Consider the following 22929-nt stretch of genomic DNA (forward strand, 5'->3'; position numbering starts at 1 on the left):
AAACATGCATCTGCAGTCAATGATACCAAAAAAATAGTTAAACGTATTTTACAAAAGAGGTAACAAAGCTCCTTGAGTACTACAAATGATCACTCACAACTAAATTTTCTGAACTGCTTAGAACGATAATCTTGTTCTCACTGAAGAAGGGCATGCAAAGCTCCAAAGACATTTAGTATACAAGGGCGATTGCCATGTGAAAATCTTCACTGACAATTGTCTTTAGGGTTGGAGGATAGGGAGGTGGATGTAAATGAGCTGATGTTATACAGAACAGATGAACTTGGGAGGCCACAGCACTCACCAGCTGTGTGACACTGAGAATGCTCAACTTTTCCAGTTTACTCATCTGCAAAATGAAGGCAGTAATGCAGGCATACCTCATTTTTATTGTGCTTTACTTTACCGTGCTTTGCAGATACTGAATTTTTTACAAACTGAAGGTTTGTGGCAACCCTGCTTGCCAAGCAAGTCTGTCGGTGCTTTTTTTCCAACAGTATGTGCTTACATGGTGTCTCTGTGTCACATTTTGGTAATACAATATTACGGTGGTTTGTGATTAGTGATTTTTTTTGACAGAGTCTTGCTCTTTCGCCCAGGCTGGAGTGCCATGGAATGATCTTGGCTCACTGCAACCTGAGCCTGCTGGGTTCAAGCAATTCTCCAGCCTCAGCCTCCCGAGTAACTGGGACTACATGCGTGTGCCATGGCATCCAGCTAATTTTTGTATTTTATTAGAGACCAGGTTTCACCATGTTAGCCAGGCTGGTCATGAACTCCTAACCTCAGGTGATCCACCCACCTCGGCTTCCCAAAGTGCTGGGATTACAGGTGTGTGAGCCACCACGCCTGGCCCATCAGTGATCTTTGATGTCACTATTGAGACAGACAGATAGGAGGTGGTCACTGCCAAAACTCCAGCTGGCCTGAACACTAGAAAGAGTGTGTGCTGGGGTGGAGCCAGAGAAGTTCAGGCCGTTTGCAACAGGGAGGAGCCTGGCCCCTCTTCTTCCTGTGTGGAACCTGGGATTCAAACTGTGAGGTGGGAAGCACTCTAGCAGGGACTCTGGCCTTGCAGAGTCCCTGTTTCCCCCTTTTCTTCCTTTATACCCAATAAAACTCTGCTTTACTCACCCTTCAAACTGTCTGCAAGTCTAAACTTTCATGGCCATGGGACAAGGACACTGTCTTTAGCTGAACTAAGGAGAAATCCTGCAACACTATTGTAATTGTTGGGAGATGCCACCAAATGCACCCCTATAAGTCAGTGAACTTAATCGAGAAATGTTACGTGTGTTCTGACTGCTCCACTGATCAGCCGTTCCTCTATCTTTTTCCCTCTCTTTGGGCTTCCCTATTCCCTAAGTGACAACAATATTGAAATTGGACTGATTAGTAACTCTACAATGGCCCCTAGATGTTCAAGTAAAAAGAAGAGACATACTTTAAATCAAATGCTAGAAATGATTGAGCTTAACAAGGAAGGGACGTCAAAAGCCAACACAGGCCCAAAGCTAGGACTCTTGTACCAAATAGTTACTCGAGTTATGAATGCCAAGGAAAAGTTCTTGAAATTGCTGATACAGAGAAAGTTTTAGTGGTCTGAATAGATCAAACCAGATACAACATTCCAGAAACAACATCCCCTTAAACCAAACCTAATCCAGAACAAGGCCCTAACCCTCATTTCTGTGAAGGCTGAGAGAGGTGAAGAAGCTACAGAGGAAAAGTTGGAAGCTAGAAGAGGTTGCTTCATGAGGTTTAAGGAAAGAAGCCATCTCCATCATATGAAAGTGCAAAGTGAAGCAGCAAGGGCTGATGCAGAAGCCACAGCAAGTCACCCAGAAGATCTAGCTAAGATACTTGATGAACGTAGCTACATTAGACAACAGATTTTTTATGTAGACAAAACAGCCTTCTATTGGAAAAAGATGCCATCTAGGACTTCCATAGCTAGTGAGGAGAAGTCAATGTCTGCTTCAATTCTTCAAATGACAAGCTGACTCTTATTAAGGGCTAATGCAGCTGGTGACTTTAAATTGAAGCCAATGCTCGTTTACCATTCTGGAAATCCTAGGGTCTTTAAGAATTATGCTAAATTTACTCTGCCTGTGCTTTATAAATGGAATAACAAAGCCTGGATGACAGCACATTTTTTTAAAGTATGGTTTACTGAATATTTGAAGCCCACTGCCAAGACCTAATGTTCAGAAAAGAAAGATTCCTTTGAAAATATTAATGTTCAGTTACAATGCACCTGGTCACCAAAGAGCTCTGATAGAAATGTATAAGGATATTCATGTTTTCATGCCTGCTATACAACATCCATTCTGCAGCCCATGGATCAAGGAAAATTTTTACTTTCAAGGCTTATTATTTAAGAAATATATTTCATAGGGTTTTACCTGTCATAGATTGTGATTCCTATGATGAATCTGGGCAAAGTAAATTGAAAACCTTCTGAAAAAGATTCTCTGCTCTACATGCCATTAAGAACATTATTGATTCATGAGAGAAGTACAAAATATCAACATTAATAGAAGTTTGGAAGAAGGTGACTTCAACTCTCATGGATAACTTTGAATGGTTCAAGCCCTCAGTGGAAGAAGCAAATGCAGATGCAGTGGAAATAGCAAGAGAACTAGAATTAGAAGTGGAACTTGAAAATGTGACTGAATTGCTGCCGTCTCATAATCAAACTTGAATGGATAAGGAGTTGCTTCCGACGGACAAGCAAAGAATGTGGTTTCTTAAGATTAAATCCTTGTGAAGACGCTGTGATCATTGTTGAAATAACAACAAAAGATTTAGGATATTACAAAAACTTTGTCATTAAAGCAGCAATGGGTTTGAGAGGATGGTCTCTAATCTTGAAAGTTCTACTGTGGGTAAAACATATCAACAGCATCACATGCTACAGAGAAATCTTTCATGAGAGGAAGAGGCAATTAATGTGGCAAACTTCATTGTCATCTTATTTTAAGGAATGGCCACATTTACCCTAACCTTCAGTAGCCACCATCCTGATCAGTTGGCAGCCATCAACATAGAGACAAGACCCTCCACCAGCAAAAAGATTACCACTTGCTGAAGGATCAGATGATCATTAGCACTTTTATCAATAAAGTACTTTAAATTATGATATAGATGTATTTTGAACATAAGGCTACTGCATACTTCTTAGACTACAGTATGGTATAAACATAACATGTATACGTATTAAGAAATCAAAAAGTTCGTGCAAATCACTTTATTGTGGTATTTGCTTTATTAGGGTGGTCTGGAACCAAACCCACAGTATCTCCACAGTATGTCTGTACCTCCTTGGAGGATCCGTTGTGAGGATCAATCAGAGTGCATAGCACAGTGCTCAGCACAAAGGAGATGATCAACACCTGACACTTTCTTCCAGGTTTCCATTCTTTTTCTCCTAGGCCAGTCCTTCCTTCTCCTAATAAGGCCCAATTAATGCTGCTCCTGCCACCATCCTGCCATTCAACTGCATCCGTCTGTACTTTGCCATCAAGAGAATAAAATAACTTTTATACGTGCTACTGACAAGTAATTACAAGATAATCTCTGCATGTGGATTGGATATGTCATGGCAACAGAAGAATTTGCAGAAAATGACTAATGTAGGGATAATGTGATGACAATGTTAGCCACAGACCTCACCAGGGGCACGTGTTGTTTATGGCTGACCAGCATCCATTCCTCCTTCTTCTGGCAACAAGCTCCATGGTTTCCTTTTGGGAAATGACCTCTAAGTTCTCTCAATCCATACCCTTGGGAAGGATTGATTTCCATCACCTCCCTACTCCCCACATATATTTTTAATTCTACTAAAGTGCCTTTTAAATGTTTCGTTTATTTAAAGAATGTGAATATAGCCGAGATTAAGGTGATGTTTAAACACATAAACATTTATAATGTTTTATATAAGACACTGTTAAACTACCTCAACGAATGGGTGAGAGGATAATCAGCACATTCTACTCCCCCAACTCCAGACACAATGATTAGGCCAGGTGTGAGCACAGGATAGCGACTAATCCAAGGAGATTGAAACCTAAGACTTTAATTGGAACTACAAAAGAGGATGTTCACTTCCCACTGGGATTACTGGCCACAGATATGAGTTATCTTGTTACTAAGATGTTTCACTGCATGGAGACAGCATTCCAGAAGCAAAGCCAATAGAGAAGATAACAGAACCAAGAGATGAAGGAAGAGAGACATCATGTGAATCCCAACATGACAGTAACTCAATCTTTGGATTTTCTATTCCATGAATGAATGCATCTCCTTTGCTGCCCACCCTAGTTTGAGTTGGGTTTCTGTCATTTGCAACTTAAGAGTCACCATCACCACCATTATCATTATCATCATCCTCATTATCATCGGATTTTCAAAATATGGGGACAAGTCTTTAAGCTCTTTCACTGCTAAATTCAGCTAAAGTCTGTTAAAAGCACAGTGACACTTTATGACCCAAAGTAATGAGATAATACAGGATTACAGGACTGAAAACACTTCAGAGACATTTCAGTTCTCCTTATAAAGTGCATGAAAAGTGAGCAGAAACTACTTTAATTTGATAAAGAGGCTGAATAAGTTCATTCAGCAGCCCAGGGCAAGACTGGGAGAGTCAGTTGGGTTATGTGCAGGAAAGCAAGTGAACTTTCTACCTGCAGTTACTGATGGACCATAATAACACACCTTCCCAATCATCTGCCTTTTACCTGCTTAAAAGAGGAAGTTAAATCTCATTAAACTATTTTAGTTTATTATATGGATTTTCTCCAAAATGGGGAAATGGCCATTTTTCTCACATCACATAGAAAGGGGATTATGAGTATCATTTTTTTTTAAAAAAAATTAGTAGTCCAGGAAAAGACTACAAGGATATAGCTGTTTACAATCACTTACATATAAAAGTTGTGGATGTATAGAACCTTTCAGAAAGATTGACAGATAAGAAAATCAGCAAAAAACATATTCATCTAAGGTGTTAAATAAACACTCACCTCACTCGCCATTTCCGAGGCTCGCTTTGCTCTTTGGATGTCAAGAACTTCTGAATTAAGTTCCATTCCTTTCCCTTTTATTTCATTTTCCAAATCTTTTTTATATTCTTTCTATAAGACAAGAATATCACAGTTCAAAACTTAGCAGGAATCACTTTAGTCAGTGTGCTATTCCACATGTTTTCTAGAGATCACAGAAATGAGAAAATATTACTAGGAAGGAATGAATCAGACAGCTAAGTATTCATGCTTTTTTCCTACAGACACTTCATTTTCCCCTCTACTAAGTTCAGAGTGGCTTCCAATATTTTCAGCCTTTTCCTTTTCATACTTTATCTCAATATGTTTTGGTACCATAGTGGATTTTTTTAAAACACATCTTCTCTTTCAATGGTGAGGAAGATCTTAAGAATACATGTTCCTTATTAATTATTTAAAGTATTTTTGAAAGTTGTCTATAAAACATGAATTACCAAAAAAGAACATGGTTGCAAAAGAATGGAAAATTACAAAATCAAAAGGCCTGATGTAGCCAAAGTTTTTTTAAAAAGTTTAAAAAGTGAGCAGAAACCACTTTCATTAGACTCAGGTCATTCCAAAATTATAAGCAGCCCATTCCAATGTCTAATAAGCTATTAGGAGTTTCAATTACTTGGGCTCACCACAAGCTGACATAAGGTAGTTGAAAGCAGATACTTCAAGCACTATCCATCACAATTACCTTAGGTAATTACGCCCTTCTACAAGTCTCAGAATATTTCAAGGCCCCCTTTACTATCTCTGATGGAATCTGTGACTCACATTCATGATGATGAATGGAATCATCCATAGATAAGGAAATCTGCATAGATGATGGAATTTATGGCTCAACATGATGATGACGACGATGATGATGATGATAATTATTATCATTATAGTGATGATGGTGGTGATGGTGACTCTTAAGTTGCAAATGACAGAAACCCAACTCAAACTAGTGTAGACAACAAAGGAGATGCATTCACTCATGGAATAGAAAATCCAAAGACTGAGTTACTGTCAAGTTGGAATTTACATGATGTCTCTCTTCCTTCATCTCTTCATTCTGTTATCTTCTCTCCTGGCTTTGCTTTTGGAAGGCTATCTCCATGCAATTTAAAGAGTTGTAAAACCAAAACGTTTTCTACAAATTAATAATAATTTGAATTTCACCCATTTGAATCTCATATTTTAAGTAGATCCAAATGCCTTCTATGAATACTTACATACGACTTATTTTTCTCTGCTAATGAGTTGTTTTCTTACTTAATTGCATATGAAAATCATATATATCTTATTCCTATTCAACTAAGTTGCATTTATGATTAACTTGCCAGATGAAAGATGAAACTTCCTTTATTGATAAGAAATCAGGTTCCAGTTAATTCTAGGGTTCATTTCATGTTACTTTCCCTTCATCCAATATAATTAAATTAGCCTGTCCTCTGCTCAACTAATAGCTTACTAGACATTGGAACGGGCTGTTTTATAATTTTGGAATGATCTGAGTCAAATGACCCAGGTGAAAGTCAGACCTCTTTCATTTATTTGGTGGTGTGACCTTCGGGAGGACTTTTAAGTAACTCAACCTTGATTTCCACAATGGTGAAATGAAAATAAAAATACTTGTTCTACTAATGTCAAGGGGCAATGGGGGGAATCAAAGGAAATGAAGTATAAAATGATACTTTGAACACTCTAAATGCAATGTCAATGTAAAAACCACAGAGTAAAAAATGCAAAGTTCATTTGAAGCTAAATGCTTACACTTAGAAAGGGAAGTAATAATTTAATTAAGTCACCGAAAGTTCTCTTTTTCAAATTAGACAGGCTATAACTATTTTTTAAGTTAATTTTTTAATTTTTAAAAACTTCTTATTGGAAGTTGGCAATTATTGTTGTATATATTTATGGGGTACAAAATTATGTCATAATTTATGAATACAATGTGGAATAATTAAATCAATCTAAATAATATATCCATTACCTCAAATATTTACTTTTTGTGGTGAGAACATTTGAAGCTTACTCTCTCAGCAATTTTGAAGTGCACTATATACTATCTTCACCACAATGTGCACTAGATCTCAAAAAAATTATTCCTCCCATTTAGAGATTTTGAACTCTTTGACTATCACCTTCCCATTCCTCCCACCCTCCAGCCTCTGTAACCACCATTCTACTTTCTGCTTCTAAGAGTTCAAGTGTTTTATATTTCACATAAAAGTGAGAATATGCAGGATTTGTCTTTCAGTGCCTGGCTTATTTCACCTGGCATCATAGTCGTTATGAACTAAATGTTTCTCTCCACCAAAATACATATGTTGGAGCCCTAGCCCCCAGTGTGACCGTACTTGAAGGTGGGACCTTTGGAAGGTGATTAGGGTTAGATGGGATTGTGAGAGTGGGACTCCCTTGATAAGATTAATGTCTCTAAACGAAGGAGGAAAAAGACCACAGTTCTATCCCTCTACTGAAGTCACAGCGCAAAGGTGTCTGTCTGCAAGCCGGGAAGGGCGCCCTCACTAAGAATCACATCTGCCAGCACCTTGATCTTGGACTTATCAGCCTCTAGAACTTTGAGGAAAGTCTGTTGGTTAAGCCACTCAATCTGTGATATTTTGTTATAGCAGCCTGAACAGACCAATAGAATGTAGTGTTCTGAGCCTTTTCCGACCCTGATGCGTGTATTCTGAATTAATAAATTAAGACTCACTCCAAAACAGGAATAAAAGAAAAAGGCAATGGCACATAGTAAAGTCATTTATGAATCTCAAAATAGACTTTACATTGCCATTTGTACATAAGTGATAAAAAAAAAAGATTCTCCTTTAAAAAAGTTCACATAAATAGTGTATTTTTAAATGGAAGACAACAGTAGTAGGAAGTTGCCATTATTTGAAATTGTTTTAAAAATTATTAAACTTTTTTCTTCTTAAAAGCCTTACGGTCAACTATTTCTCTTTTTTTTCCCCTTTTATTTTTAGTTGACACATAATTGTACATATTTATGGGATACAGAGTGATATTTTAGTATGTGTACACAACATATAATGATCCAATCAGGGTAATTAGCATATCCATCACCTCAAACATGTATCATTTCTTTGTGTTGTGAACACTCAAAATCCTCTCTTCTAGCTTATTAAAAATATCCAATCAATTATAGTTAACCATATGCACCTTGTGGCGCTGCAGAACACCGGAGCTCATTCCTTTGTATCTGTTAACCAACCTCTCCCGATCCTCTCCTCCTGCCACTATGTCCTAGCTCTACTCTCTAGGAAGTTGCCGTTTGCTTAGCCTTCAACTTCAAAAATTTTTATTAGGAACTAGAAGTGAGAAAAGATAGTGTAGCAAGAGAACTCTTATAGAAATTACATGTCTATTTCAGCACACTATATATTACAACACTGAATCACATTAAATTTCTAAAACCAGTTAAATGGTACGGCCAGTCAGCATTTGCTTATTAAAGAAGTTCATGATGATGTGCTCCTATAGGTAATTAATCTCAAATTTATTTCACTCGTCTAAGAGATTTCCTTCAGGAATAGTTTCCTCAGTTCAAAAATTCAAAATGAAATGAAATTTCATATATATATATGTAATATATATTCCACTTATATATCACATAATACACATTATTATATTGTGTATAATATATATACATATATTACATTATATACTACATTTATACTTAGGGAACACTTTCCCTTAATACAAAGAGCATGTAAGCAGATTTGGAAAATCTATGAGCTACTTTTTGGCCACTTAAAAAACAAAGAAAAATTAGCTTTTAAATCGGTGGACTATAGACATATTTTTAATTTTAAGGTCTTAATGTTAAGAAAATTTAATATATTACTTGTGAGCAAAAAGTGCACCACTACGTTTTTGGGGAAATTTTTGCAGAGAATAAAATAAAAAGTGGACATGAGTTCCTCTGTTCTACATGTTAAATATATTATTTTTCCGTACTTAGAACACAAACTACTTTTAAGTAATGTAGCATTTATCCAGACCTTCACATGTGAGCATCTTATTTCTGATATCAAATGTCAAGAGAGGGAGAGAACTCTGGTCTTTTTCCTCCTTCCTTTAGAGACATTTGCTGCAGGAAAGCGACAGGAAAAGCTGGTTCTAAAATGTTTTTATAATAACTAAATTTGAAAGAATCAAGCTCTCTCCACCCATATTCAAAACATTTTTTAAAAAACTGCTATAAAACTATAAAACTATTTATAGAGCTTCTGAGCTACAACTAAAACAAAAAACCAGGCTGTTTTTCAAGTTTTCCCAGGAACTGGGCAATTTCTTCTTGCAACTTTAATTGGAAATGTTAACACACACGCTCCTGTTTTTAATGAAAATGCAAAATTTTATTAGTGAAGATCAAAGTGAAAAAAAAGAGTAATGCCTTAATATCTCAAACACTGAATTAGTAGAGAATTAGCTGAATATTTCCTGGCTTATTTCTTGACTTTTCTTCGTGATATATAATAGTAAACACCAAGATCGTACCTCCCTCAGAAGGTTGGTGATGTACTTTACATGTAAAAATTCTGGAGTCTTGTCTAAATCCAGTGATGACCTTCCTTTAATCTCCTTCTCAAAATCCTCTTTGTAAATTTTCTGTTAAATAAGACCACATAATTTTAAAGTTAGCAAATATCAGTGACCATTGAAAAGAGATTTGAACAAGAGTTCCCAAAACAAAAATGATGTTTTCTTAGGTAGTTCTACCACATAAGGGTCATCCTATCAACAGGGAAATAAGTTCAACTTTACCACAAATTTAAGAATTCTACCAAACAAAGGAGAATTATTAAGTGGCCTCTTCCTCTGGTAAATCACAAAATTCTGAGTGAGGTTTCCTAACATCCTACTAGTCTAGGATTAACATCAGCCCATTTTTCGGAGAAGAACCAACAAGACTGGCTATTTGACTGGATCCCCCAGTTGGTTTACTCCAAGGAGAGTGGATCCACTGACTGGGAGAAAATCTGGTGGCATGGAAGCCATCAAACCCAAGCAGCATCAAACCCAAGAGCATTAACGTTCATGTCCCCATCATCCTTCTTCATCAGACTTTTGCAAATTCAGGAAACACCACTTCTAAAATGTAATGCTGATTGAGGGTTAGGGAAGGGGTTTCCCTTGAATGATTTTGGAGTTGAGAATATTTCTCTACCATCTATGGTGTTTGATATGAATGAAGTTGTGCTGTGAGGAGAATTTTATCTTGAACCTTATAACTGAACTCCTCCTTTAAGTGAGAGTTCACAACAAGAAATAAAAGGTGGACACGACGGTGATAGTGGGGGGCTTAGATTCAGACCACCATTAGCCCTTTTAACACACTCTGCCACTCTTTGGCTATGATTCTCTAAATTCTAACATTTGAACTACACATTTGAAAAATCAGTAATAATGCATGCTTTATGGCTATAAAGACAGCTATAAACTATAAACAACAAAAATATCCATCCATGTGAAATATCTAGTAAACAAGGACCCAGATTTTACCAACCAAATATTTTGTTCAAATTGCATCCCTGAAATGATAAAAATAAATAAATTCTGCCTGAAATTGTTATTCAGGCAAAATGAGAAGCTATTTCCAGGTTCATTATTTATTCATTACAGAGATAGGTAATAGTATAAAGAATGTCTCTAACCCATGAAGGAGAATAAGAGAAACACACTGTCTCCTCACTTAGCACATGTGTTCCACACAGCAGTCTAACGATGTGGATATAGCCACAAGGAGAGAAACAAAGGATGTTCTGAAAGTCTAGCAAAGCTAAATAAGCAGTTGCATTGAGAACATTCTGAACTAAAGAACTGAGATACAATGACTAGAAACTTTCCTCTTCCTTATGTGGAACTAGTAGAAATAACAGTTAGGCTGAATCTAGGGCATCTCCAGGCTAAAAAGGACTCTTTAAATGGTGAAATAGGAATATGTCTGTGCATTCATGCATTCATTTACATCAGCTATTTCACTTCAAAAAGTGCTTCTGAAAAAAAAGTTATTTTACTGAAGTAAGTCATTAAGGGAGGTTAATTATGACTAGAAGTAGCCAAAATATATAGCTAGGAAAAAAAAAAAAAAACTTTTTGGGCATGCTTTTTGAAGAAAGCTGTATTTGTGAAATAAGACAACGAACGTTTCAAAGCCAGATTTAAAGGTTTCCTCCAGAAAACACACACATTAAACCTATATCTGGTATTGGAAGAAAGCATGATAAACTTAATTATAGGCCATAGCAAAGATACCAGTGGCTTTTCCCGGGATCATAAATACTTAAGTTTACCTGTAGGAAGTTCCTCGAGAAACTCGAGGTAGTCAAACCTACCTCTTAGGAATAAAAAACATCTCTAAGACAGATGATTCTCTTTGCACCTACTTCATCGGTCCTATATTTAAAAACATTTTTCACATCAAACTTTGTCTAAGATTTTTAGTTATTTTTCTAACCTTTAGCATATGAATTGGGTCCAAAGATACTTTCTATTGAAAGATTTCATTCTCCTCAAGAAATGATGGTTGAGCCTAAAAAAATCTAATAGTCAATGACTATAATTAAAGGGAATATATGTCAGGGAAAACATGTCTCACTTGGCAAGAGAGAGAGAAGAAGTTGGGTGAAGAAAAGAGAGACTACCCTAAAATCCCAAATCATAAACTATTGTCATTTCTGCTACAGAAACGTAGTATTCAAATATATTAATCATGAATTATAAGTTTCTGGATTTATCAGTGAAAGCAAAGTTATCCACAGTAGAAAAAAAAAAAAAAAAAGAAACTGCGCAACCAGAATGATAAAAGGGTGCTCAGCATGAATGTTTCTAGGGCTGAGGATCAAAGAAAAGGGGAGGGGGTAAAGGGAAAGGGGCAGGGGAGGGAACTGGAAGAGGAGGCCCAGCCTGAAATACTGATGCTGCCAGAAATGTCCTCAGAAAAGGAAAGTGATTTTTGATCCCTGTGTCTTTCAGTGAAAATTTGTTAACAACTTCATATTGTCTTAACCCATTGCCCTTTTGCCTCAAGAATACTCTTGTCCCTAGTCCTAATGTAACATTATAAACCTGTCTGTTCCATTAGAATTAGAGACAAGTTCTGTTTAGAAATAACTCTAAAAACAGTTTTTATATTTTATTTTCACATTGCAAATCAGGTCCGATTTGCTTCAGCCTCAAAGAGCCTGTTTATGTAAAATTAAATCAGCGCTGGCAGCAAACTGTACATTTTTTTTCTAAATGGGAAGTGGGTTAACCTTTCAGAAGACCCACTAAGCAAAAGCATTATGACACCTCCTGAAAGTAGAAATGTTTCTCTGGGCTGTGGATCAGTGACAATGGCCACATTATCTCTACAAAATGGGGACATTCATTGGGTGGCTCTACTCCATGCAAAAAGTACTGCTGCAGTGGAAGATAGTAAAGCAATGAAAAGAATATATAAAATACTTCATATAGTTTATACATGTTTACACACTATTATCTGAAGGAAGAAAAGGTATTCTAGGGAAATTTATTCCATTAAATGTAAATTTTTACAGGGTTTCTGAACTTTGTCCAAACTCACTAGTATCAATTCACTTAAAACAAATAACTAATTTAATCAAAATGGTTACTTGATATTTCTTTATCAGATTCTTCTTCATTGGCTTAAGAAGATATAAGACAGGAGTCCCTAGTCCTTAGACCATGGACCAATAGCAACCTATGGCCACTTAGCAACCCGGTTGCACAGCAGGAGGTGAGCGAGGGTGAGGGAGCATTCCTGCCTGAGCTCTGCCTCTTGTTAGATCAGCAGTGGCATTAGATTCTCATAGGAGTGCAAACCCTATTATGAACTGTGCATGCGAGGGATCCAGGTTGTGCACTCCTTATGAGAATCTAACTAAAGCCTGATGATCTGAGATAGAACAGTTTCATCCTAAAACCATCCCCTCCACCACTACCACCACTTGCCAATCCATGGAAAAATTGTCTTCCATGAAACCAGTCCCTGTTGCCAAAAAGACTGGAGACCACTGAATAAGACATGAAAAATACAAGTAATTCTTTTTCCTTTTTGCTTGAAGAAGAAATTAAACAACTTTGTCTATTCAATAAACCATGGTAATATCTGAGTGCCTTTTCCCCAAGAAGATGAATTATAACATTTCAACAAATAGCACGGGTAATGCTTATAAAATTCCTGAGAGTTTTTTGTCCACAAGTTATCATTTCTGCCTGTTTTGATGTTGTTATTGGGCAACAGAAAGGATCTTATTCATTGAGCATGCCTAGCATGAAGGTTGTATTGGACTGAGACCAGCATCCACTATTTCTGTCCCTTTGCATTAAGAACTCAGCTGCACCCACAAAACTTTGATATAGGCTGCAGACAAAACCTCGTGTGTCTGATCCTGAAAAGGTAGGAAGGAAAACACACACACATACACACACAAATAAGTCTCACTGGAACAGAGAAAAAAATGTGTGGGGAATATCGAGATGTTACCATAATCTCAGGTTGGGAATAAAGTAGGTAAGCCGAAAAAACTCTTAATTGTTTATTGAAAAAAAATCAATCAAATATGTTGCTATGCTTTGAATGTGTCCCCACAAAGTTCGTGTGTTGAAAAGTTAATCCCCAATGCAACAGTATTGGGAGGTGGGAACTCTAAGAGGTGATTAGACCATAAGGGCTCTGCCTCATGAATGGATTGATGCCGATATCATGGGAATGGTTTTGTTATCATGGGGTTGGGATCCTGATAAAAGGATGAGTTTCCCATCCCCTCCTCTAAGGAGTGTGCAAGCACTCTCTGTCTTTCCACCTTCTGCCATGGGATGATGCAGCAAGAAGACCCTTGACAGATGTAAACTCTTGGATTTTGAACTTCCCAGCCTCCAGAACTGAAAGAAATTAATCTCTGTTCTTTATAAATTGCCCAGTCTTTGGTATTCTGTTATAGCAACACAAAATGGACTAAAACATAAACTAAAGAGAAAAGGGAATCATTCATGATTTTGACCAGGTCCTAAAACATTAACATTTACTGGATATATAATTTCATCTAAGACAATTTCAGTAGACACATTCTTAATCTACAGAGAACACCTTCCTAGCATCATTACTTGGAGGACTAAATAAGCTGACATATATAAGACTCTTAGCATATTACCTAGCATGTAGTAAGTATTTAAAAAATGTTAGTTCTATTTTCATTGGGAAAAAAAGGGGGGGGCCAGGCAAATAAAGCAACCAGCTATTCGTTTTTAGTTTTTATGAACTCATTATAGTTTTACATTAACATCTGAAAGGCAAAAGGTAAAATTAACATCTGAAAGTGTCAGTTATATAATCATAGGAAATTAGAACTGAGGGGAACTTTAAAAGCTCATCTAGCTTAAGATCCATATTCACCAATGAGAAAAGCTAAGGACCAGATAAACTCAATGTCCTAGACAAGATCCCAGGCAGGGGGTGGCTGGGTCTAGAAAGCAGGTCCTTGAATCTGCCCAGAGCAGCACTCTTTCTAGACCCACTGAACATTCTGCATCCTTTCAAACGACAAAACATCAAATTTACATTAAGCAATTAATAACAAACCAATTGACTTACTTCACTTTGCATCTTTTGAGCCTCCTTTGAAGCTTGATACGATGGTGTCTCAACAAATTCAAGCATTGGCTTTCCCTTATTTTTCTCATATTCTTCTTTGTATTTAACCTTCATTGGAAAAAGAAAAGCATATATAAATCGAGAGCCCTTATACAAACAGAGCAAAGTAAGACAAAATATATGTTCAAAACTAGTCATCTTGTCTTCTAAAATCATATTATTCTGGCCATTTAGGTTGATCACTGGGTTCCCTTTGGTTAATGACATACAAGGAAAGTAAACAGGTAATAGAAAATTTCCTAAAGGATAAAAATAATTTAGAACAACTAATGTAGTTCTAGGACCTGTATAAAGTATTTTGTCAAATGACTGGAATATATAGACAATGTATCATATATATGGGGTTAAATATGTATATGCAAATGGCATACACACATAGGTAGTAGGTATGAGAAAGAGAGAGATCCCTGAGATTGCATTGATGTCGACTGGGAAATCAAGAACAAGAAAGAAAACATGGGCATGATCCTCTATTTTTCTGTCAAAGGGAAGATGATGTCCTCCAGGACTGCTGAATATTTTCATAGACACTGAGTAAAACACTCACACAGACCTTATATGATTTATATCAATTTCACTATGCAACATTTAATATCAAATTATGAATTATTTAATTCAATTACAGTCAATCCTCATCTTTGGTTTATAAAATGAGTGGTATTTTTTATCTTCCAATAACAAAAAGTAATATGTAAGCCATCAAAATGGTTGACTTTTTAAGCAATATACTCTTTACAATTAAACTCACAGAAGTTTTTATACTTCATTTCATTCAGAAATGCACTCTCAATAAAATTTGTTTAATAATTATCTATAAAATTATTTGTTATTAAAATAATAATGTTAATGATAATTCAACCCAAAAGAAACTTTTCAAACTTAGAACTTTATGAAACAGGAAATATGACACATTTTTAAATACCTATCTGTAGACATAATTTTGTTGCAAAGAATATGATAGAGTGATCAATAAAAGTATTGGGAAGTATAATAGCATACACCACTAGGATAAAATTTTGTGAAATGGCAAGGTGCGGTGGCTCATACCTGTAATCCCAGCACTTTGGGAAGCCAAGGCGGGCAGATCACAAGGTCAGGAGTTCAAGACCAGCCTGGCCAACATAGTGAAACCCTGTCATTACTAAAAATACAAAAAAAAAAAAAATTGCTGGGCATGGTGGCGGGCACCTGTAATCTCTGCTACTCAGGAGGCTGAGGCAGGAGAATCGCTTGAACCTGGGAGGCAGAGGGTGCAGTGAACCGAGATTGCGCCATTGCACTCCAGCCAGGGTGACAGTGCGAGACTCTATCTCAAACAAAAATTTTGTGAAATAAATGAAATGAAATAAGAAATTTTTAGAAATGATGTGTATTTCCAAACTTAAAGGGGAACTGTTTTGTTTATTTTTAAAACCAATGAAGGTGAGTATGAAATTTTTATGGACTTTACATTCCACAGAATAGATTTAAAAGACTGATATAAAATTTTATCTTAACAGATGCTGGAACTGACATCTTTTGCAACTATTTAAGCTCAGAAATTTTAAAAAATAGCGACTTTAAAGTATGCTAGAGAGATGACTTTTTTTAAGTTTATTCAGGGAGTACCTAGAATTTCATATTGGAAAAAAATATTAATCAAGAATACATTAGTAAGACTGTATTCCCTTTTTAATAACACATAATTGAAATAAGAAATTATAATAAACCTTGCACCTGGAAAATTAATGTTACTGCTCAAAATGACAAATCAAGACACTAGAAAAATTTAAATCATCATGTGGTTTGACCATAGTTTAATTAATTCCTATCTTGTAACTTTTTAATTATGTGAAGTAACGGTTATTTTACAAAATGCCTTTAGATTGAAATATGGTTCAAGCTCCCCTGACCCCAATATGTACATAGCAAATAGTGTTTGAGATTTTCAAAAGTAATGTTAACATTCTCAGGATTTATTCTTTTCTGCAACTGTACATTCTCAGTTAAGATGCACGGCAGTGAGTGGCAGGCCTCAGGATGCTTACGGCTTCCTGGCAGGGAGGGTAGGTGCCCAGCAAGTGCGTACCTGACTTTGGAGGATGGCATTGCCTTTATGGTGCAGATGTTCCACAGCATCTGCATCAAAATGATACATTCCTTTGTTTTCCTCAAAGATCTTTTTATATTCTCGCTAAAATACAGAATGTGAAAATAAATTTAGAATCAAAGAGACTGATTAGAGCCATCAATACTTAGAAATGCAAACTGCACAATACAAGCCACCGAGAGCTACAAAGCTGTTGCCAAGTCCCCGTCTGCAGTTGGCTGGCAGGTAGGAGGTTTCTGACACTGAGACACACAGACAATGCAAGACAGACCCACTCTAGGTCAGCATATGAAACACACAAGAGAGGCAGAGGACAATTAGCCACAAACATAATGTAAAGGATATTCATAACACCAGGGAGTGGCAACAGAAAGCTAGCCCTGGGACTCATGGAAATAGGTAAAGTGGAGCAAAATAAAGACAATTTGTCTTGCTCTTATCTTATGACAGGAATATGTTTAACACTGTTCAAAAGGAGAGAAGGAAAGAAAAACAAAAAGAATAAAGGAAAAGAAACCCAGAGGCAAGGAATAAAAAATTCCTATACAAAAAGACTCCACCATGAAGAAGATTGAGGGTCACAAGGAAAATGTAAGAGAAATAATTCAACTATTTTTCCTAAAAGAAAAGGGTAAAAGGTGCCCAGAAGAGAAACTGAGAAATCTGGGAACAGCCAGTTGAGTTTTTAAGGTGAAAAAATTGGATGAAGGCTACTATTTAGACCTACAGAAAACAAGTTGAATTTGGAAGAGACCAAATTGAACAGGGATGCCAAGTCTGGCCACTGAAAGATGTTAAATGTAACAGGCAGCAATATGACAAAAATTGTTTCAATAGCAACCTAAGTGTCCATCAACAGATGAATGAATAAACAAAATGTGGTACATATACACAATGGAATACTATTCAGCCACAAAAATGAATGAGATCCTGCCATTTGCAACAATATGGATGGAACTGGAGGTCATTATGTTAAGTGAAATAAGCCAGGCACAGAACAACAAATTTCACATGTTCTCTCACTCATATGTGGGAGCTAAAATAGTGAGACCCCAGCTCTACAAAAAAATAAAGAAATTAGCTGGGCATGATGACACGCACCTATAGCCCCAGCTACTTGGGAGCCTGAACTTATGAAGACAGAGTAGAATGATGGTTACCAGCAGCTGGGAAGAGTGATGGGGAGAGGAGATAAAGTGGAGATGGTTAAGGGGTGCAAAAATACGGTTAGAGATGAGTTGAAGATCTAGTATTCAATGCAACAATAGGGTGACCATAGTTAACAATGACTTATTGTACATTTTTAAATAACTAAGAGTGGAATTGAAACGTTCCTAACAGAAAGAAATGACAAATGCTTGAATTGATGGATATCTCAATTATCCTGATTTGATCAATACACACTGTATGCCTGTATCAAAACATTATATTTACCCCATAAATATATATAACCATTATGTATCAATAACAATTATAAATTAGAAAATTTTAAAAATTATTATTTCATGATTTCTATCATTGGAGATTGGACACTTAGTTATTTTGCCTTATCTGGAAAAGACCTTTAGAAGTAAATGGTAGCTCTTAAAGACTCAAGGCTACAGAGACTTAAGAAGCTAAAGACAGTTGCTTATTAGGCAATGGGGTGCCAGTAAGAATGACAATAGAGTGGAGGGATACAGAAACAGTATTTGAAAGGGAGCAGGAAAGAGTTGGCCATAAGGAAATTTGCATTTCGATCTTAGGGGATGCTCCAGGGATTTCAGAGTGAAAGAGGAAGAAAGCCCAGTGCTAGGAATGGAACAGATGCCCAACTGTCCTGCCACGAGAGAGCTGCCTTTCATGTGAGACAAAGCAATAATCCCCAGAGGGAGCCTGGCCTCAAGTGCTTCCAGTCAATTAGGGAGCTGCAATATATGTTCCCCCAAACCTAACCAGAATAAAATCAGGGAGGAAAGCACCCCCAGGAAGGTCATGAAAATGTTCATATAGTACTTTTTTTTTTTTTTGGACAGGGTCTTGCTCTGTCACCTAGGCTGGAGTGCAGTGCAGTGGAGGGATCATGGCTCACTGCAGCCTTGACCTCTGGGCTAAAGCAATCTTCTCATCTTAGCCTCCTGAGTAGCTGGAGCTATAGGTGCATGTCACCATGCCTAGCTAATTTCTTTATTTTTTTGTGGAGCTAGGGTCCCACTATGTTGCCCATGCTGGTCTCAAACTCCTGGCCTCAAGCCATCCTCCTGCCTTGGCCTCCCAAAATGCTGGGATTACAAACAGGAGCTACTGCACCCAGCCCACAGAATACATCTTGATTGAAGGAAACAAGTTATAAATTTTGGCTCTCCTAATATTTTTTTTAAAAAGCCTTTTTTTGGGATAGGCATGTTGGCTCCCACCCTTGGCTCCCAGGTCAAGAGATCGAGACCATCCTTGGCCAACATGGTCAAACCCCATCTCTACTAAAAATACAAAATTAGTGGGACGTGGTGGTGTGCACCTGTAGTCCCAGATACTCAGGAGGCTGAGGCAGGAGAATCGCTTGAACCTGGGAGGTGGAGATTGCAGTGAGCCAAGATCACGCCATTACGCTCCAGCCTGAGACAGAGTGAGACTCCATCTTAAAAAAAAACTGTTTTTTTTTTTTTTAACCAGTTAAAATCCGGAAAGATAATAATACAGACTTTATAATCTGATTAGAAATTATCTTGTAATACGTATTTAAAAAATAATCATGAATGTAACAAACTACAACATAGTCCATTACTGAGTTAAAATCCACAACAGATATATATTAATGTCTAAAATAATTAATATGTACTGAAAAATTCAGTAAATATTGTTCCCAACACAATTATCCATTTTAGTTACAAAGAATTTCAGAAACTCCTATTTAAGAAAACAAAAACAAAAAAATAACAAGGAAAACTTATTTGAATTAAGATCTGCAAAAGAACTTCGAATGTGTGTCTTTCATTATATAACAGTCTCTGTTGCCTCCTAGTGGGAGATACACAGAGTTACACAAAATACACATTTCTTAATTTATGTAAAGTTATAAAAGAAACTGAATACTACGAGAGGTCCATTTTCCAGGGGAAAATGTTCCCAAAATTTTAATTAGAATGATTTTACACACTAATTAAGGCACTCATATCACTCTATAGAGTTTAGGTTAAAATAAAAGTAATTCTGATATTGCTAAAGACATCTAGGGGTCTTTAAAACAACAGCTACTATGACAAATGGATAATTTTGGCAGAATATCTCTTACTGAGCAATCTTCTTCAATCTTTTAATTTATAAATCAACAAAATTCCAATTTTTTACATGAAAATGTTAATATAGGCTATTCTTTGTTTCTTCACAAATACTAGATAAAGGAGGCCATTCTAATATACAGTAAAGTTGAGCAAATGTATACAGCTTTATACAATGTATACAACTTTGTAAGTAGGCACTTCAAAAGGAACACATTTTTTAAGTCTTAAACTTTCTCTCCCATGAAGTAGTCATTCAATCACAATTTGTCTATGGGGAAAAAGAAATCTGTCCTCTAGGCAAAAACACCACCTAAATGAAGATCTAAACTTTATAAATGATATATGAAATAAGTAACATATGACTTTGTTGCGTTTTCTCTGTTGAAGAGATGATAGAAACAATTTACATTAGACTGTACAAAATGGAGCCACGTGTGACTTAGGGTTGTCAGTTACGAGAGCTAGCGAAGTCAGGGTCCTGATGTACTATGGGTTGGAACAGCATCCAGGGTAGTGAGAGTTCCACGGGGCTGACTACATGGGCAGTGCACCCAGATATTTTCATCAGGACATGAAGAACTCACCCTTTTCTCCTGGTTGCCTTGACCGAGAACACTGAAACCATGACAAGACTAAAAGCAATGTGTCAATGCAGTATAAATGCTGTTAGGAATTATTTTCAGAGAAAATACAGTTTAGACTAAGACAATTTTTCATGCTACTGAAGGCATACTAAATACAAGACACTCTGGTCTGGCCTGCATAAAATAAAATAGCCCTGACTTGAGAACCTGAACTTCCAAGTGGCTTTAATCTAACACAGATGAAGTAAGGGAAAGAAGAATGATAGAAAGGTCACTGTGCAGACACTTTGAAGTATAGTTGTATGCAGGAGATACTGGAGAGCAGCAAGAACCTCCTTTGCAAAGTGACAGCTCTGGTGGGATTTCTGCAAGCAAAGGAGTATTTTTCAATGAGTTAGTTATTGAGGGAGGAGTGAGGCACAGGCCTTCTAAGGAAGCAGGTGAGCACATGAACGCTGCAGACATATTGGCTTCTTGGAGCCACAAGGCAACTACGGTTGCCATTAGACGAACCACTTACGCAGCTGAGCATTTTGCTGGCTTTCAAAACATGGTCTAAAAACAACAAATTTGGGAGATCTGAAACTGGATCATGCATATTTTGAATGTCTTTCTTGTACTTCACCTATGAAAATAACATGGAACAAAATACCATCTAGGAGAAGAAGATATTATGCTTTTGCATTATTGCATTTTTCATACATCATAAAGTAGTACTATTTAGTGGTAAATTGACAGGCGAATTTACAAGGAGCCACTAGATGGTGCTGATTTACTACGGAATGAATTTTTAAAAGTTATTTCTATACGGGCTTGAAAATACTTGGATAATTCCTTTTGTTGTTAACATATTCATGTTAACAGAATAAAGTAATTTTCACAGTAACTCTGCTTTCAAAAAATAAAGAGAATAGCCACTTTATTCTTTAGAAATTACTACAGTATTTCAATTACGCTTTGTGGAGATTTTAAGATTTTGATGTTTTCCATCCTATCACCACAGACTTTTTTAAAGCAACTTTTTGAAAATATAATACCAGTAATAACAAAATATTGATAGCAAAGATATCACAGACTTACTATGTGCCACTTTTCTAAAACCCTTTATATGTATTAAGTATTGAATCTCCACAATAACCTCTTTATTAAGTAGGTATTTTAAGCAGTCCCATTTTATAGATAAGAAAACTGAGGCACAGACAGACAAACACATAGTAAAAGGTGATGAAACAGGATTTAAATCCAACCAATCTGACTCGAAACCTTTAGCTTTCAGCACTATGTTCTAGGTTCCTTTAAGTATATTTCATCTCTATTTCTAACAAAGCAACAGATCAATAATGCATAATTTTTATACTTGAAAAGGAAATCTAAATATTTTCACCTATAGCAATCAATTTTTTGATGTTGCTATTTCTATACTCTAATTTTAACAAGAATTTAAAACATCATTTCTTGTAAAATTAATTTTCATTATTTTTAAAAACATGGAATGAGAACAATTCATATAAGGAAGTATTTCACAGCATTTACATAAGGGATAAAAAATAAATTGTAAGTCATTAAAGTAAAATTTCTAAAAATTTCTTTATATGATAAATTACCATGTACCAGGCAGTACTTTACAATGAACTCAATTTCATAGCCATAATTACATGAGGTAACTACTGTCCTAATCACTAATTTGTGGTAATACAGACCACTTCTCTGCAAAATTCTATAATCTATTTCTACTCTTGAACAGATATAATAACTTCATTTGCAATACTATTCCTACTTATTAACTAATTAGTAATCAGTAACCATTAAAAATTAATTACAATGATATATTTTTCTCAGAAAAAGCTTTAGGAAAATATGCTTCAGTTCAACTACAAATTACTTGGAAGCTACATTATTTTGATTAAGTATCAGTAGTTACAACACAGTCTATTCTAAAAAAAAAAGAATCAAAAGATATTGAAAATAATTTTCTATGAATTACAACTTACATTGCTTGCCAATGTAGCAGCAAGCTGATTGTGCCTAAAAGAAGCACTTTCAAGAGGATTGTAATGATGTTTCTTATCCTTCATTTCATTATCAAATTTTTCTTTGTATTTAATCTGTCATAAAAGAAAAGATAAACAGTACACGTATCTTTACATTTAAAAGTAACACATTTGATTTTCACATAGATAAAATAAAAGCTACCTTAAAAATGAATGGTTGCAAAGTTTACATTCCTGGTATCCATCTCCCTCTATAAAGCTTAATGGCATAAAGT

At 36.1% G+C, this 22929-nt stretch overlaps 1 protein-coding gene across 3 annotated transcripts in view; it reads right to left on the reverse strand.

Moving 5' to 3' along the window:
• The window catches only part of NEBL (nebulette), a 380625-nt gene that overhangs the window by 56191 nt on the left and 301505 nt on the right, over positions 1 to 22929 (reverse strand). The window contains exons 8-13 of one of the 3 annotated variants that reach the window (XM_037983387.2): positions 22655 to 22768; positions 21184 to 21288; positions 16799 to 16903; positions 14671 to 14778; positions 9570 to 9680; positions 5028 to 5138 (exon numbers count right to left, since the gene is read on the reverse strand). The exons of the other annotated variants lie outside the window; for them this stretch is intronic. Coding sequence (XP_037839315.2) covers positions 5028 to 5138; positions 9570 to 9680; positions 14671 to 14778; positions 16799 to 16903; positions 21184 to 21288; positions 22655 to 22768 — 654 coding nt within the window. The remainder of the gene's footprint in view (positions 1 to 5027; positions 5139 to 9569; positions 9681 to 14670; positions 14779 to 16798; positions 16904 to 21183; positions 21289 to 22654; positions 22769 to 22929) is intronic. 3 annotated transcript variants of the gene reach the window in all.

The sequence above is a fragment of the Chlorocebus sabaeus genome, chromosome 9 (assembly GCF_047675955.1).
Source record: "Chlorocebus sabaeus isolate Y175 chromosome 9, mChlSab1.0.hap1, whole genome shotgun sequence".
In the NCBI taxonomy this organism is placed as follows: Eukaryota; Metazoa; Chordata; class Mammalia; order Primates; family Cercopithecidae; genus Chlorocebus; species Chlorocebus sabaeus.